At 40.1% G+C, this 14,470-nt stretch overlaps 2 protein-coding genes across 2 annotated transcripts; both read left to right on the top strand.

Annotated features, from left to right (window-relative positions):
- Window positions 1-382: 382 nt before the first annotated feature.
- On the top strand, window positions 383-1,150 carry LOC138898921 (uncharacterized). Its single transcript, XM_070185030.1, has one exon. It carries the CDS (start codon window positions 383-385, stop codon window positions 1,148-1,150), a length of 768 nt encoding a protein of 255 aa, XP_070041131.1.
- Window positions 1,151-1,873: 723 nt separating this feature from the next.
- Window positions 1,874-2,470, top strand: LOC138898920 (uncharacterized). Its single transcript, XM_070185029.1, has 2 exons — window positions 1,874-2,168; window positions 2,217-2,470. The coding sequence occupies exons 1-2, from the start codon at window positions 1,874-1,876 to the stop codon at window positions 2,468-2,470; spliced, it is 549 nt and encodes a 182-aa protein (XP_070041130.1).
- Window positions 2,471-14,470: the final 12,000 nt, after the last annotated feature.

Below are 14,470 nucleotides of genomic sequence, written 5' to 3'. Positions count from 1 at the left end.
GTTTTTATTTTGCTTCGCAAATTGTCTTGCAATGTGGCCCCATGGCCAAAGTATGACATTATATGTATAGAGTCCCTTAGTCACATGTTGGTACGCAAGGTTAGGTGAGGCACCAGGTGTCGGTCTCGCCCCCCAAGTTCGGGGCGTGACAAACTTGGTATCAGAGCAGTTCTGTCATAGGGAGTCTACAAGCCGTGTCTAGAAGGGCCTTGTTTATAGATGTGTTGTTCACCACATTATATAAGCAAGGAACTACAGGGCATTTAGGAGTTGGTTACCCTTATTTCAAATCTAAATCATGCTATAGAACTGAGTATAGGAAATTTGAGTTAAACTTACGTGTTGGTGTTTGCATGCATAAATGACAGTGACTAGTAAAACTATGGCTAGCCACAAGAGAGATACAGCAGCAGGTGAGGGGACTAGTAGGGTACCCCCAGTAGATGGGGCCCAGTCTGAGGCCCAAGGCGAGACCCCTACTCAGCCATTACCGGCTCCTCCACCACCTATGGAGATTCCTAGGGATACCGCACATCCAGTTCCCCCTCCCTTTCCAACAGATCAGGACTTGAGGAGTGCGGTATATTTGTTGACACAGTTTGTAGCTACCCAAAAACAAGTTAGGGCATCAGCTAGTGCAGGATCTTCCGAGGGGTCTGGGAGTTCAAGGGTCCGAGAGTTTATTGCTTTGAGTCCCCCAGAGTTCACGGGGACAGATCAGAGGGAGGACCCGCGGTATTTTATAGATCAGCTTCACAGGATCTTTCGGGTTATGCATGCCACGGAGAAAGAGGTATTTGAGCTAGCAGCCTACCTTTCGTACGAGGGATGGGAGAGGTCCCGAGGAAGTGATGCACCTCCAGCTATTTGGGAGAATTTTTCAGATGCCTTCCTTGACCAATACTTACTGCGGGAGATTCGACAGGCTCGAGTCGATCAGTTTCTAGCCCTCAAGCAGGGCAATATGAGTGTTCGAGAGTATAGTCTCCATTTTTACTCATTGGCCAAATATGCACCATCCATAGTTGCTACTATGCGGAACAGGATTCACAGGTTTATAGCAGGGTTGGCCCCAGAGTTAACCGAGGTATGTGCCACCGCTGCATTGCAGGATAGTATGGATATCTCTCGAATTCAGGCATTTGCCTAGAATATAGAAAGAGTAAGGCGTCAGCAGCAGGGTACAGAGAGGGCTGAGCAAGGGAAACATAAGAGGATGAGATTTCCCAGGTCGTAAGAGTAATATACTCAGTTAGGACCAGGTGAGAGCTCACGGGCGTCGGGTTTGCAGCGACAACGAGGTTCTGCACAAACATGGTCATTTCTGCCGCGGTGTGACATATGTGGTAGAGGTCACTTAGGCCAATGCCGAGTAGGTTCTGATGCTTGTTATACATGTGGGCGTTCGGGGCATATGATGCGAGATTTCCCAAATAAATATTTTGGATGAATGGCACAACTAGCGAGTTCAGCAACATGATCATCTATGTCTGTGCATCCTTCAGGGCGCGAGTCTTAGTCTTCGGCTGATAGAGGTCGAGGTAGAGGTAGAGGTTCCAGTTCAGGTGGTAAATAGAATTGTATCTATGCTTTAGAGGGTCGATAGGACCAGGAGTCTTCACCAGACGTTGTGACAGGTATATTGACCATTTGCTCTCATAATGCTTATGCTTTGATAGACCCAGGATATATTTTATCGTATACTACCCCATTCGTCACGGGGAAGTTTGGTATAGTGCCTGAAATACTAAGTGATCCTTTTGCGGTACCTACACCGATCGGAGAATCGATTATTGCTAGACGGGTTTAACAAGGTTGTACGGTTACAATTTATAGTCGTCAAAACTCAGCTAACCTAATTGAGCTAGAGATGATGGATTTTGATGCTATCATGGGCATGGATTGGTTGGCAGCTTGCTATGCCACAGTTGATTGCCGAGCAAAGGTAGCCAAATTTCATCTTTTGGGTGAGCCAGTCCTTAAATGGGTATGTAATATAGTGACACCCATATGTAGGTTTATTTCCTATCTAAAGGCAAGGAAAATAATCGCAAAACGGTACATTTATCATATTGTGCGAGTTAGAGATTCAGATGCTGAGATACCTACACTTCAGTCTATTCTTGTAGTCAAAGAGTATGCAGATATGTTTCTAGATGAGCTTCCAGGTATTACTCCAGAGTGAGAGATTGATTTTAGCATCGATTTGCTTCCAGGAACTCAACCAATATACATCCCTCCATATAGAATGGCACTTGCCGAATTGAAGGAGTTGAAGGAGCAGTTAAAATATTTGCTGGAGAAAGGTTTAATCAGGCCCCGTACCTCATCTTGGGGTGCAGCGGTACTATTTCTGTGGAATAAAGATGGTTCGCTGAGGATATGTATCGATTATAGGCAGCTGAACAAGGTAACTATTAAGAACAAATATCCACTTCCAAGGATCAATGACTTGTTTGATCAGTTATAGGGGGGCTAGATACTTTTCAAAGATAGATTTGAGGTCGGGATACCACCAGGTAAGAGTTCGGGAAAAAGATATTCTGAAGACAGCCTTCAGGACCCGATATGGGCACTTCGAGTTCCTTGTCATGTCCTTCGGGTTGACGAATGCACCCGCCATATTTATGGACTTGATGAATACCTTATTCCAGCCATTTTAGATCTATTCGTGATAGTATTTATTGATGATAATTTGGTTTATTCCCGTTCAGATGATGAGCATACAGACCACCTACGAGCGGTACTCCAAACCCTCCGTGATCGTAAGTTGTATGCTAAGTTTTCTAAATATGAGTTCTGGTGGAAATCTGTAGCATTCTTGGGGCATATTGAATCAGATGAAGGTATAAAGGTAGACACTCAGAAGATTGAGGCCATGAAATCTTGGCCTAGACCTACCACTCCGATAAAAGTTCATAGCTTTCTAGGCTTAGCAGGATACTATCGGAGGTTCGAATAGGGTTTTTCTTCCCTTTCGGCACCATTGATGAAGTTGACGCAGAAAGCAACTAAGTTTTAATGGACGAAGGATTGCAAGCGGAGTTTCCAAGAGCGTAAGAACACGTTGACCTCAGCACCAGTTATAACACTTCCAGAGGGTCTAGAGGGTTATGACGTGTATTGTGATGCCTCAGGTGTCAGGTTAGGATGTGTCCTGATGCAACATGGGAAGGTAATTGCGTATGCTTCAAGGCAGTTGAGGAAGCACGGGAGGAATTATCCGACCCATGACCTCGAGTTAGTTGTGGTTGTCCATGCACTTAAGATATGGCAGCATTATTTATATGGTGTTCATGTTGATGTATTTACAGATAATAAAAGCCTACAATATATTTCAAGCAGAAAGAGTTGAATTTAGGATAGAGGCGATGGCTTGAGTTATTTAAAGATTACGATGTTAACATTCTCTACCATCCAAGGAAAGCTAATGTTGTAGCAGATGCCTTAAGTCGCCGATCTATGGGTAGCTTAGCACATGTAGAGGCTGAGAAAAGACAATGAACTAGAGAGATTCATTAATTGGCTTGTTTGGGGGTTCGGTTAGTAGATTCTGACGATGGTGGAGTTGTACTCAAAAACACTGAAAAATCATCTCTCACAGCTGAAGTCAAGGAAAGGCAGTACGAGGACCCAGAGTTGGTCGAGTTGAGAGAGCGAGTTCCGCAGTAGAAGAAGCCATTGTTAGAGCTCAAGGGAGATGGGGTTCTCAGATATAGGGGTCTTTTGTGTGTTCCAGATGTAGCAGGGCTACGAGACAGGATTATGTCATAGGGACATTATTCATGGTACTCCATCCATCCTGGGTCGACAAAGATGCATCATGACATTAAGGATGAGTACTGGTAGAACGATATGAAGCAGAACATTGCTGAGTTTGTCGCTTAATGTCCTAGTTTTCAGAAAGTGAAGGTAGTGCACCAGAACCCTGAGGGTTAATGCAGACTATAGAGATCCCGACATGGAAATGGGAGGCGATAAACATGGACTTTATCTCAGGTTTACCTCGTTCTAATCGTAAGTTTGATTCCATATGGGTGATAGTTGATAGGCTCACGAAATCAACTCATTTCCTACCAGTCAGATCTACATATATAGTAGAAGATTATACAAAGTTATATATTAAGGAGATAGTGTGGCTACACGGAGTACCGGTTTCTATTATATCTGACCGTGGGGCTCAGTTTATAGCATAATTTTGGAGGTCATTTCAGAGAGGTCTAGGGACTCAATGAATCTTAGAATAGCTTTTCATCCACAGATTGATGGACAAGCCAAGCACACAATTCAGATGCTCGAGGATATGTTACGAGCATGTGTGTTGGATTTTAAAAGAAGTTGGGATGAACATCTACCTCCTATCGAGTTTGCATATAATAACAGTTACCACCCTAGTATCCAGACGGCTCCGTACGAGGCTTTGTATGGACGTTAGTGCAGATCTCCTATAGGGTGGCTTTATGTTGGAGAATCTGGGTTACATGCACCAGACTTGGTTTAGCAAACCATAGAGAAAGGAAAGCTTATCCGAGAGCGACTGTTGATAGCTCAGAGTCGTCCGAAGTCATATTCTGACGTGCGGCGATGAGACTTAGAGTTCAGGGTTAATGACTGGGTATTCTTAAAGGTATCACCTATGAAGGGCGTGATGAGGTTTGGCAAGAAAGGCAAGCTTATCCCACGGTATATTGGGGCTTATAGGATCATTTGGAGAGTGGGCCAAGTAGCTTATGAGTTAGAGTTTCCCTCAAAATTGGAGTTTGTCCATCCGGATTTTCACCGATCTATGCTACGAAAGTGCATTGGCGATCCTACCCTAGTGGTTCCCATGGATGATGTACTGATTACAGAGGACTTGTCATATGAGGAAATTCTAGTTGCCATTCTAGACTGACAAATCCGCAAGCTACAAAATAAGGAGGTAGCCTCCGTGAAGGTTTTATGTAGGAGAAAGAATGTAGAAGAGATCACGTGGGAATCGGAGGAAGAAATGAAAACTAAATACCCCCACCTATTTCAAACTGAAGATATGGCTCAAGATGGGATGCTACAACACATCTCTATTCAGGCTAGCAGGTCATCAGGTAAGCTTTTATTTTTGACTTTCAATATTTATCATTTACGGTCGGTGAGGCAAAGTGTTGTTATTTATAAACATTGGCCATGTGTGGCATGCCTAGTGTGCGGAGGAGACTGGCAAAATTTTCCAAAGTCTCTAAGAGAAAACATTCGAGCATGAATGTTCCTAAGGGGGGAATGATGTTACACCCTATATTTTCGTAAGTAAAAGTGTGTCGTAAGCAAACTAATGTACGACTAAAAATGAGATAATATTTGAAAGTATATAAAGTAAGTTATTCATGTTACCTCGGAGGTTACAAATATTGAAGATCATGAACAACAAGTACAAAGAGGGTTGGAAGGTTCAGAAGCTAAAGGAATTGAAGAAAACAATGTTTCGTCGAAAGTCGACAAGTTAGGAATGTTGTAACATGTACTTTTGGGGTGAGACTAGGGTGCTTAACATGATAATGAGATTATGTTCTGATTTATTTTAGTCGTATAACAGCCGTGTGTTATGTTTTGAAGTCAAGTGAGTTGTGGAACAAAGGTCGATGAAAGTCATCACAAGTTACGTTCATACGTTTTACTGAAACTTTTGGTCACATGTAACTGTGATTTTCTCCCAATATAATTAGAGTTACGGGGTGTTCCACCCATAAAATATGACATCGGAGTAGAGATATATGGGACGTTCTGCCAGACTGCGCCGGCTGCTAGGTGACAAGTAGGTGTGTCACCTACTAGCTTAAAGGAGAGCCCAAAAATGGGCCATTTCGGGTCAAACAAAGAGGCCTTTTAAAGGACTATTTTATTCATATATTAGACTGAAAATAGGGCATAAAAACCAGACATATGCTCTGCGAAAATCCTCCCAAAACTTTCCCACAAACCCTAATTGATTTTCTCTCCCTTTCAAGTTCTAATTGGAGGTAAAACCTAGAGTTTGAAGAACCAAGATAGGATATGAGTTATCCAAAAAATAAGGTGAGTTTACTTCTCTCTTTCATCCATTTTTTCTACTGTAAATTCATGGTAAGTTGTTCTATACTTGTAAGAACTTATGGGACGGTGATCGAAAGCCGTGAGTTCGAGTTATTCACTTGTAGTAGACTATTTTGTGTTGCTGTTGGGATGCGTGTTTTACTACTATTTTGTGGGGTTTTGGAGGTAGAAGGGGGTGTAGAAACACCATATAAATGTAGGGTGGTGGACTGGTCATTCGTCGTAACATTTCCGGGTCGTTTGACACTACTACGGTGGTCATTTTTTGTATGAAGAGATTGGGGTGTGTTGGGCTATTTTGTAGTATTTGATGGTGTATATAAGGCTGCAAGCAAAATAATGTATATATGTTGTTATTATTGTGTCCTTGTGTTGTTGGTGTTATCTTGAATTTGGAGGAAGTAAGGATTTTAGGGGAGATGATGCATGTTTTAATATAAAATAAGCTTGTCATTCGTTGTGTGATAGTTGTACCTTTCATAACTTAATAATAGTATTATTATCGTTGTTGTGAGAAGAGGTGAGTTCAACTTGGTGATTGCAAAGATTGTGATAAGGTATGTTAAGGCTAAGCCCTTCCTTCATTTTGGCATGATCTCGTAATTACATGTGTTTGATAACGAGGCATAAAGAAAAGTTCATACTCCCGGATTTATATACACTATCCTAGTCTCATAAGTTATAGTATTCTCCCCTATTGGGACTTCATATTCAGTTTAGTTTTGTCTATATTCAGCGAAGAGAATAGAGGGTCTATATATATATATACAGTATTACAGTATTTTAACCACCATCGAGTTATAATCGGTGGGCAGACCCCTATTGGGCAACCTCTGATCATATGGTAAGTTATATACCAAGCCTACTGTGGCCGAGCGCCTATAAGCGAGCCCAAAATGGATGAGATACATAGCCTAGTATGTCCGAGCACCTATGAGCGAGTCTACTACAGCGCAGCAGTTACACGTTTCGAGCCTTATAGGGCCAGACATTTATTTTACTTACTATATTGAGAGAGTTTAGTCAGTATCAGCACGTAAGTATATCTCCAGGTCATCTTTGACTCCCAGTTACTTTCAGTTATCATATTATCAGTTCAGTTTCAGCTTTCAGTTATTTTATTGCCTTACATACTCGGTACATTATTTTGTACTGACGTCCCTTTTCTGGGGGCGCTGCATTTCATGCGTGCACGTTCAGACAGACAGACAGGTAGACCTCCTGAGTAGGTGTTGCCTGAGTTTAGCCTGATCGGTAATCTCCACATCCTTCAGAGTTGTCGGGTCTAGAGTTTTGTGTACATATTATGTATATCTGTATATATGTTATGGGTAGGTTGGGGCCCTGTTCCGATCACAGTACATCCATCAGTAAAGCCTTGTAGACATATCCTGTCATTTAGTGCAGTATGTTGGGCTTGTAGGCCTTGTATGTATATTTTGTTGGTTTGTCAGTTGTAATAGTTATAACGGCCTTGTCAGCCCAACGTTATATTGATGTTTAGTCAGCGTTAGTTTTCGTTCAGTTTTATATTTTGCTTCGCAAATTATCTTGCAATGTAGCCCCATGGCCAACGTATGACATTATATGTTCAGAATCCCTTAGTCGCAAGTTGGTACGCAAGGTTAGGTGAAGCACCGGGTGCCGGTCCCGCCCCCCCCCGTTCTGGGCGTTACATGAACTCACCACAAGACATGAAAATCTACTTTGTTCCACAATTAAACAACATGAAAAATCTTTCGACACATTCAACTCGAGACAACACATCACATCAAGAAAGCAATCTAGCACCCAATAATCCTTTTTTATATCAAGCAAACTCTTTTCATCACACTCAAACCATCTGAACACATGTCACAGTCACATCATACTCATCATATAGCCATCCAACCACTTATTGAGTCATAAATTCCACTCATAGGGACACTACCAGACTTATAAGTCCTAAAGAACGTGCTCACACAACCGAAATCCCTTTGCTCAAGCTACAGTCATAACCCAGCCTCAAGACCTCCATATTGGCCCATCACCAGCACACAGAAATCACATCTCGCACCTCATCCATGGAATCACAAGCAGAGCTTTTCTCCTAATATACTTTGAATTATAGGATGATCCACATATGAAATTGACGATCTACAAGTGTAATTTTGAATACATTAAACAGTTCATCGATACGACATTGGAGTAGAGAGATATTTGCAGTTTTGCGAGAATATACAGACTGCATATGTGACAAGTATGTGTGACACTAAAGCTTTTTGCACAAAACCTTTAGTGTGTTATATGAGGTCTTTATGGGACACATTATATACCAATTTGAAGGTCTTGGAATGTGGTTTAAAATGCTCTTGACCGGTTGTTCATACGACATCTAGATAAAGAGACATAAGCGCCGGAATAAGGGCTAATGATAGGGTGCCAAGCTATCACCTCTTTGACTTTTCAAAAATTTATTTTTCATAGAAAACGACCAGAGAACCCCCATAAACTTACCCTTTAAGCTCTCTTCTAGGGTTTCAAAATAGATTAACATCCCGAGTACGAAATCAACAAAGGATAAAATTAGAACGATCCCTACGACGTAAGTATCGCTATATCGCCTCTCTTCTTCTTTGTAGTTTAAGATTTTGAAGGTACTTCATAGTTAATAGAATGTATAATTTCTGCAATTAAGTTTTTAAATATCAAGGAAGGTTGATAAATTCGTTTCCTAATAGTTAGAACTCACGGGACGGTGATCGGAAGCCGTGAGTTCGATTTATTTTACTTTTAGTGGGCGGTTTTGTAGTCTACTCATGATTGGACTATTGTGCTTCTGATTTATGGAGTTTAGAAGGATAAAGGGCATGAATAAATGCCACATGTGGTAGGGTAGTGGGATGGTCGCTCGTTGTTGCATGTTCAAGTAATTAATAACTTGTTGATTGGGTGTGTTATGGTATGTTTGGGTTTTTTATTGTTTTAGAGGTCCCAAATTGTAGTTAGGTTGTTTCTGAGTTGTTGGTTGTATTTTGTTTTTGTCTCGCCTATAGTAGGCTTGAGGGAGCAGTAAAAATCAGGAAAATGCTGCCCGTTTTATTTTCAAACCGGGTTATCGTTTGAGATACATGATATACTAGCGCAATCTAAGTTGTACATGTATTTTTTTGTTATAGGGTTAACGCGCTAGTTGTCATAAGCTTGTTGTTGAGTTGCATTTACTACTTGAGGTATGTTAAGGCTTAACGTTTTCTTCATTTTGGCATGATCCCGTAACTACATGCGTTTGATAACAAGATATAAAGAGAAGTTCATATTCCTGACTTATGTACATTATCCTAGTCTCATAAGTTATAGTACTCTCCCGTATTGGGACATTATATTCAGTTCAGTATTGTCTTTTTTCATCCAAGAGAGAAAAGAATCTATTTATATAAAGTATTATAGTATTTTCACCACCATCGAGTTATAATTGGTGGGCAGCCTCCTATTGGGCAACCTTTAATAAGATGGAAAGTTATATACTGAGCCTACTATGGTCGAGCGCCTATGAGCGAGCCTAGGATGGCCGAGATACAAGGCCTAGTATGGCCGAGCGCCTAAGAGCAAGCCTACTACGGTAGAGCAGTTACACATACCGAGCCTTATAGGGTCGAACAACTATTTCACTTACTATATTGAACGAGATGAGTCAGTATCAGCAGGTAAACATATTTTCAAATTATATTTCACTCCCATGTACTTTTAGTAATTATATTATAAATTCAGTTTCAACTTTCAGTTATTTCGTTGCCTTACATACTCGGTACATTATTTCGTACTGACGTCCCTTTTGCTGGGGACGCTGCATTTCATGCCTGCAGGTTCTGATAGACAGCTTGATAGACCTTCCCAGTAGAAAAAGTCAAACATCAGCTTGGTTGGTAAGCTCCACTTCATCGGAGTTACTAGATCTATATGTTGGAGTCCATTTTATATATATACGGGTTTAATGGGTAGGTCGAGGCCTTGTCCCGGCCATGATATAGTTATCCTTGGAGGTTTGTAGACGAGTCCTATACATTTTTTATATCATTATTATGGCTTTACCAACCCTATGTAGATGTTTAGTTTGGTATTGCTGGTTGTAGACGTTATTTTCAGATGATCAGAATATGGCCTCATCGGCATAAGTTGAGGGTTACCCCTCGAGAGTTGACATTTATAGAGTGGTACGCTCGGGCCGAGTATGGCATCTGGTGCCAGCCACGCCTCTTCAGGTTTGGGGCGTGACAAACTTGGTATCAGAGCAGTTCTATCATAGGGAGTCCACAAGTCATGTCTAGTAGAGTCTTGTTTATGGGTGTGTTATGCACCACACTTATAAGCAGGAGGCTACATGGCAGTTAGGATTGTCACTCTTTATTCTTACTCTAGATCGTGTGGTAGAGCTTAGTTGTAAGAATTCAAACTCCTAAATTTTATTTTATTTGTAATACAATGAAACCTACTTCTAGAAAGATAGTTGGTAAGAGATTGAATATGGCTATGGAAGAGTTGAGTCACAAGAACTCGATTTTGCATCATGCTTACGATGACTAAATGTGAGGTCTTCAGCAGATCATGTGTGTACTAAGACATGTAAACTTCTTGATAAGGATCCCTAAGGCATGAATATCTATCCACTCATATGGTAAAAAGCAACGAGAGAATCAGTTTGTGAAGAAGGGTACGAGGTATCTAGTTAGTGAAGATTATCAGTTTTTACAATTCAGGCAGAGAAATATAAGCATTTTGAGTTACATTCCACAGTAACATAGATATATACAATTGACCACACCCATCTCAATTATGCCCTATGGGAGCTAACCAATATAGTTTAAGAGAAGGATGAGATATCAGGATCCAGTTGGGGTTAGAGTAAGCCAAAATGGTGGATGGATTGTTAGCATTAGTTGACATTTCTGAAGGATATTGCAAACGTGGTGATAGTTCTCCTTGTGAGACACCTCGACGGTCACTCTAGAATAGTACATTTAGATATGAAAAACTAGAATATACAGAAAAAGATTTAGAACATTGGCACTGGAATCCTAGAAGGGATAAATATTCACCTTAGTATGGCTCGCGTCCCTATTACAGAGAGAATATTAGGCGACCCGAATAGCCAATGAGATGGTGTAAGGGGAGCTAAAAGCAAAAGAATATTTTGTTGAAGTTTTCAGAATAAGGTAATAGACATAGATATTAGCAGGTGAATAAGAAGAGAGTAAATGAAGTATTATAAGTAAGATATGATAAATTAGTGATAATGGTAAATCAAAATATGACATGATGACAGAGTCTATAGTCAAGTGAAGGAAAAGACAAGAGGTGACAGGCCTTGAGACCATAAAGAGCATATGCCATAAAGTCATATCCTGATTTCTAGAAATGAGTTGGTGACTCCAACATGATTACTAGAAGGCTAAGTTAGACCTTCAGAGTGATAAAAATTAGTATGAGCTAGTATACAAGAAGAAGAAAAAATCAAACATGATTTAGGGAATGAAGGATTTGATAATAGTAGGCATCATGAGAATTTCAGAGATCACATTCCGGCAATAATAAAATCGACAATGGAAGAATAACCTTTAAAGGTCATTCAGAAATATGCTTCCCTAAAGCAAGCACTGTGAGCAGAGTTAAGCTTAAGGGAGTAAGTGTGCCAGTTACACTAGGTGTCACCCTCGTGCATAAGAAATTCAGTTATCCTTTGTACATAAGGGTTACTACAAGGCAAGTAAGAGTCAGTGAAGACGTGTAAAAACGCCGAAGATGAAAAGGTAAAATATTTATAGGTAAATCTTCATAGCATTAAATGTTAGTATTCCCCTTAATGGGGGAAGATGGAGTGATATGGTATTACATCGGAGTTAAGTGGTTCAGGTAACTATGGAATATTAAAGGAAGAATGCGGTAAAAAAGTGAAAGGAATTAGATTGCATTTATTCAGATCCTACACATATGTTATGACTTATGAACAGTATGCAAGCACGACGCTGGGGAGAGACGGTAATGGTTCCCACACTAGATGTTATTGATAAATAAGTGTGAATGAACACTTGATACATTAGGAGCTAATGTAAAAGGTATGTTAAGACAAAAGACATAACCCAAGAGAGGTTACGCAAAATATAAATATGAGAATGGATTGACGAGTAGTTAGAAGTTGATTCAGGAAGATCTTAGTTATGGCTAGTCAAGAGGTCTCAGATAAATCAGTATATCATGCAAGATAAATGTAGTGAAACCCAGCATAGGAAGTTCAGTCTAGTAGATACGACATCGTAATCCTTGAGAAATATTCAGATAGGAGTTGGGGTAGTAAAAGGTACCGTATAAGTGTTACGGAAATAAAAAAGAGTGCCACTAGGGAGATACTCAAAAATTTGAGTTCTGAAGTAACCTTACGAGTACAAGGGCACGGAAATAAGGAAGAAGGCTTTAACATAAGCACAGTGACGTAAAGAGGAAATGATCTTATAACAACAGTCTCACTACAACATTGTATACACTCCATAAGAAAGTGGCACCTATCATGGCTAATGAACGGAAAAAATAAGTAATATTCGAGATCATATAAGTTGCACAAATTTCCAATAGGCGTGGGCACTAAGAGAAGCCAAGTACTCATGCAACAAGTGGAAGAACGACAAGGACAAGTAATTGCTTACATTTAAAAACAACTGAGAAGGCACGAAAGGAAATCTATAGTGCTAGCAAGTTAAGGAAGGTTGCGAGTAGTATAAATAGATATGTGTAGGTCGCAAGCTAAAATATGGTAGAGTTACAAGGTTTTAGGTAGATAGGGGTATAGATAAGAAAAGATGACGAGATTAGGTAAGGCCTCGAGATTAAGCCCAACAAGATATTTGATAGTTTTCGTAAGGTATAGAAAGCGCAGTATAGCCTGAATGAACTCGGAGGAGTATAAGACTATGTGCATTTACAATAGATGGAATGCTTCCCTGGTAGTAGAATAAGGGTGTAATTGTGATAGATAAGAGGATGATGCTTAGGCCTCTCATCGAGTAATGGTTTAAAGAAAAGGTATTTCATGAATTGCACGGGATTAGAATACCACCATAAGATGAATTGCATTGGGATGCTATGAAACACAGTTAGTGAAGTATAGTATTGTCCTTAGGTGGATCAGGCAAATCACTTCAAATGTTCCCCGATGCAACGTGAGCCCTAGTGATAATGTATTAGGTAAGAGGTTTCAAGTTATCAGTAGTAGATTATGGATCAAATTTAAGGTGAATCAATATTGGATGGATAAAAGTTACAAAGTATGAGATGAGATTAGGCCGTCATTATTAAGATGAACAGTAATGAGGAAGCATTAAAGGACTTAGATTTATACATAGAGGATAAGCAGCGAGAGAGTAACCTGGAGTTGGGTAGCAAGCCTCGGCAATAATAAATCGAAGTAAGTGTTATGGTATAGTATGACCTACCTAGTTGTAGTAAATCCATAAACATAGATAACTGAGGCTATGAAACAAGATATAGAAATAGTCATAAGTTCGACAAAGTACCGAGCGAAGATCTTCAGTACACCTATAGATGCCCAGAGGGATAGCTTGTCAAGTTCTGTATATGTTCCCAAAGTGAGTCCTAGAGGTTAGCTAAAAGATGGAGGAAAAAGGAGAGAAGGGTTGCATAGGCTCACATACAAGGACAAAGTCATATAGGTTTCATGAAAGGAGGTAGCAATAGTTACGAGATTGAAAGAATTCCGACAACAAGTCGGGGTGTGAGAAAGAGGCCTGGAGGGGGGAATGCCTTGGCCTTTGGATTTATTGACGGTATATTTGCCTACATGGCAAGGTCAATATTAAAGTATTTGTAAGAGCTATGAGTTATGAGACTGATAAGCGCATTAATCAACATTCAAGGACGAATGTTCCAAAGGGGGGAATGATGTTACACCCCATGTTTTCGTACGTGAGAGTATGTCGTAAGTCAATTGATGTAAGATCATGAATGAGATCGTCTTTGAAAGTACATAATGTAAGTTAATCATGTTACCTTGGAGGTTACAAATCTTTAAGATCATGGATAACAAGTACCAAGAGGGTTGAAAGGCTTAGAAGCTAAACAAATTGAAGAAAACAAGTTTCGTCGAATGTCGATAAGTTGGGAATGTTATAACATGTACTTTTGGGGAAATATTAGGGTTCTTAACATGATAAGGAGGTTATTTTACGAGTTATTTTAGTTGTATGATAGTCGTATGTTATATTTTGAAGTCAAGCGAGTTGTGGAACAAAAGTTGGCAAAGGTCATCATAAGTTACATTCATAATTTGATGAATAATAGGTCAAATATAGCAGATCTTTTCTCCTAATACACTTGGAATTACAGGATGATCCACATATCAAATTGTCTATCCACA

This window comes from Nicotiana tomentosiformis, chromosome 9 (genome assembly GCF_000390325.3).
Source record: "Nicotiana tomentosiformis chromosome 9, ASM39032v3, whole genome shotgun sequence".
Lineage (NCBI taxonomy): Eukaryota > Viridiplantae > Streptophyta > Magnoliopsida > Solanales > Solanaceae > Nicotiana > Nicotiana tomentosiformis.
This window is presented reverse-complemented; position numbering and strand designations above follow the sequence as displayed.

Excerpts from the sequence above, each read along its gene's own strand:
- LOC138898920 (XM_070185029.1), top strand. The coding sequence starts at position 1,874 with ATGGATTTTGATGCTATCATGGGCATGGATTGGTTGGCAGCTTGCTAT. Across the intron at positions 2,169-2,216 it reads GTTTCTAGATGAGCTTCCAG|GAACTCAACCAATATACATC; the intron begins GTATTACTCCAG and ends ATTTGCTTCCAG.
- LOC138898921 (XM_070185030.1), top strand. The coding sequence starts at position 383 with ATGGCTAGCCACAAGAGAGATACAGCAGCAGGTGAGGGGACTAGTAGG.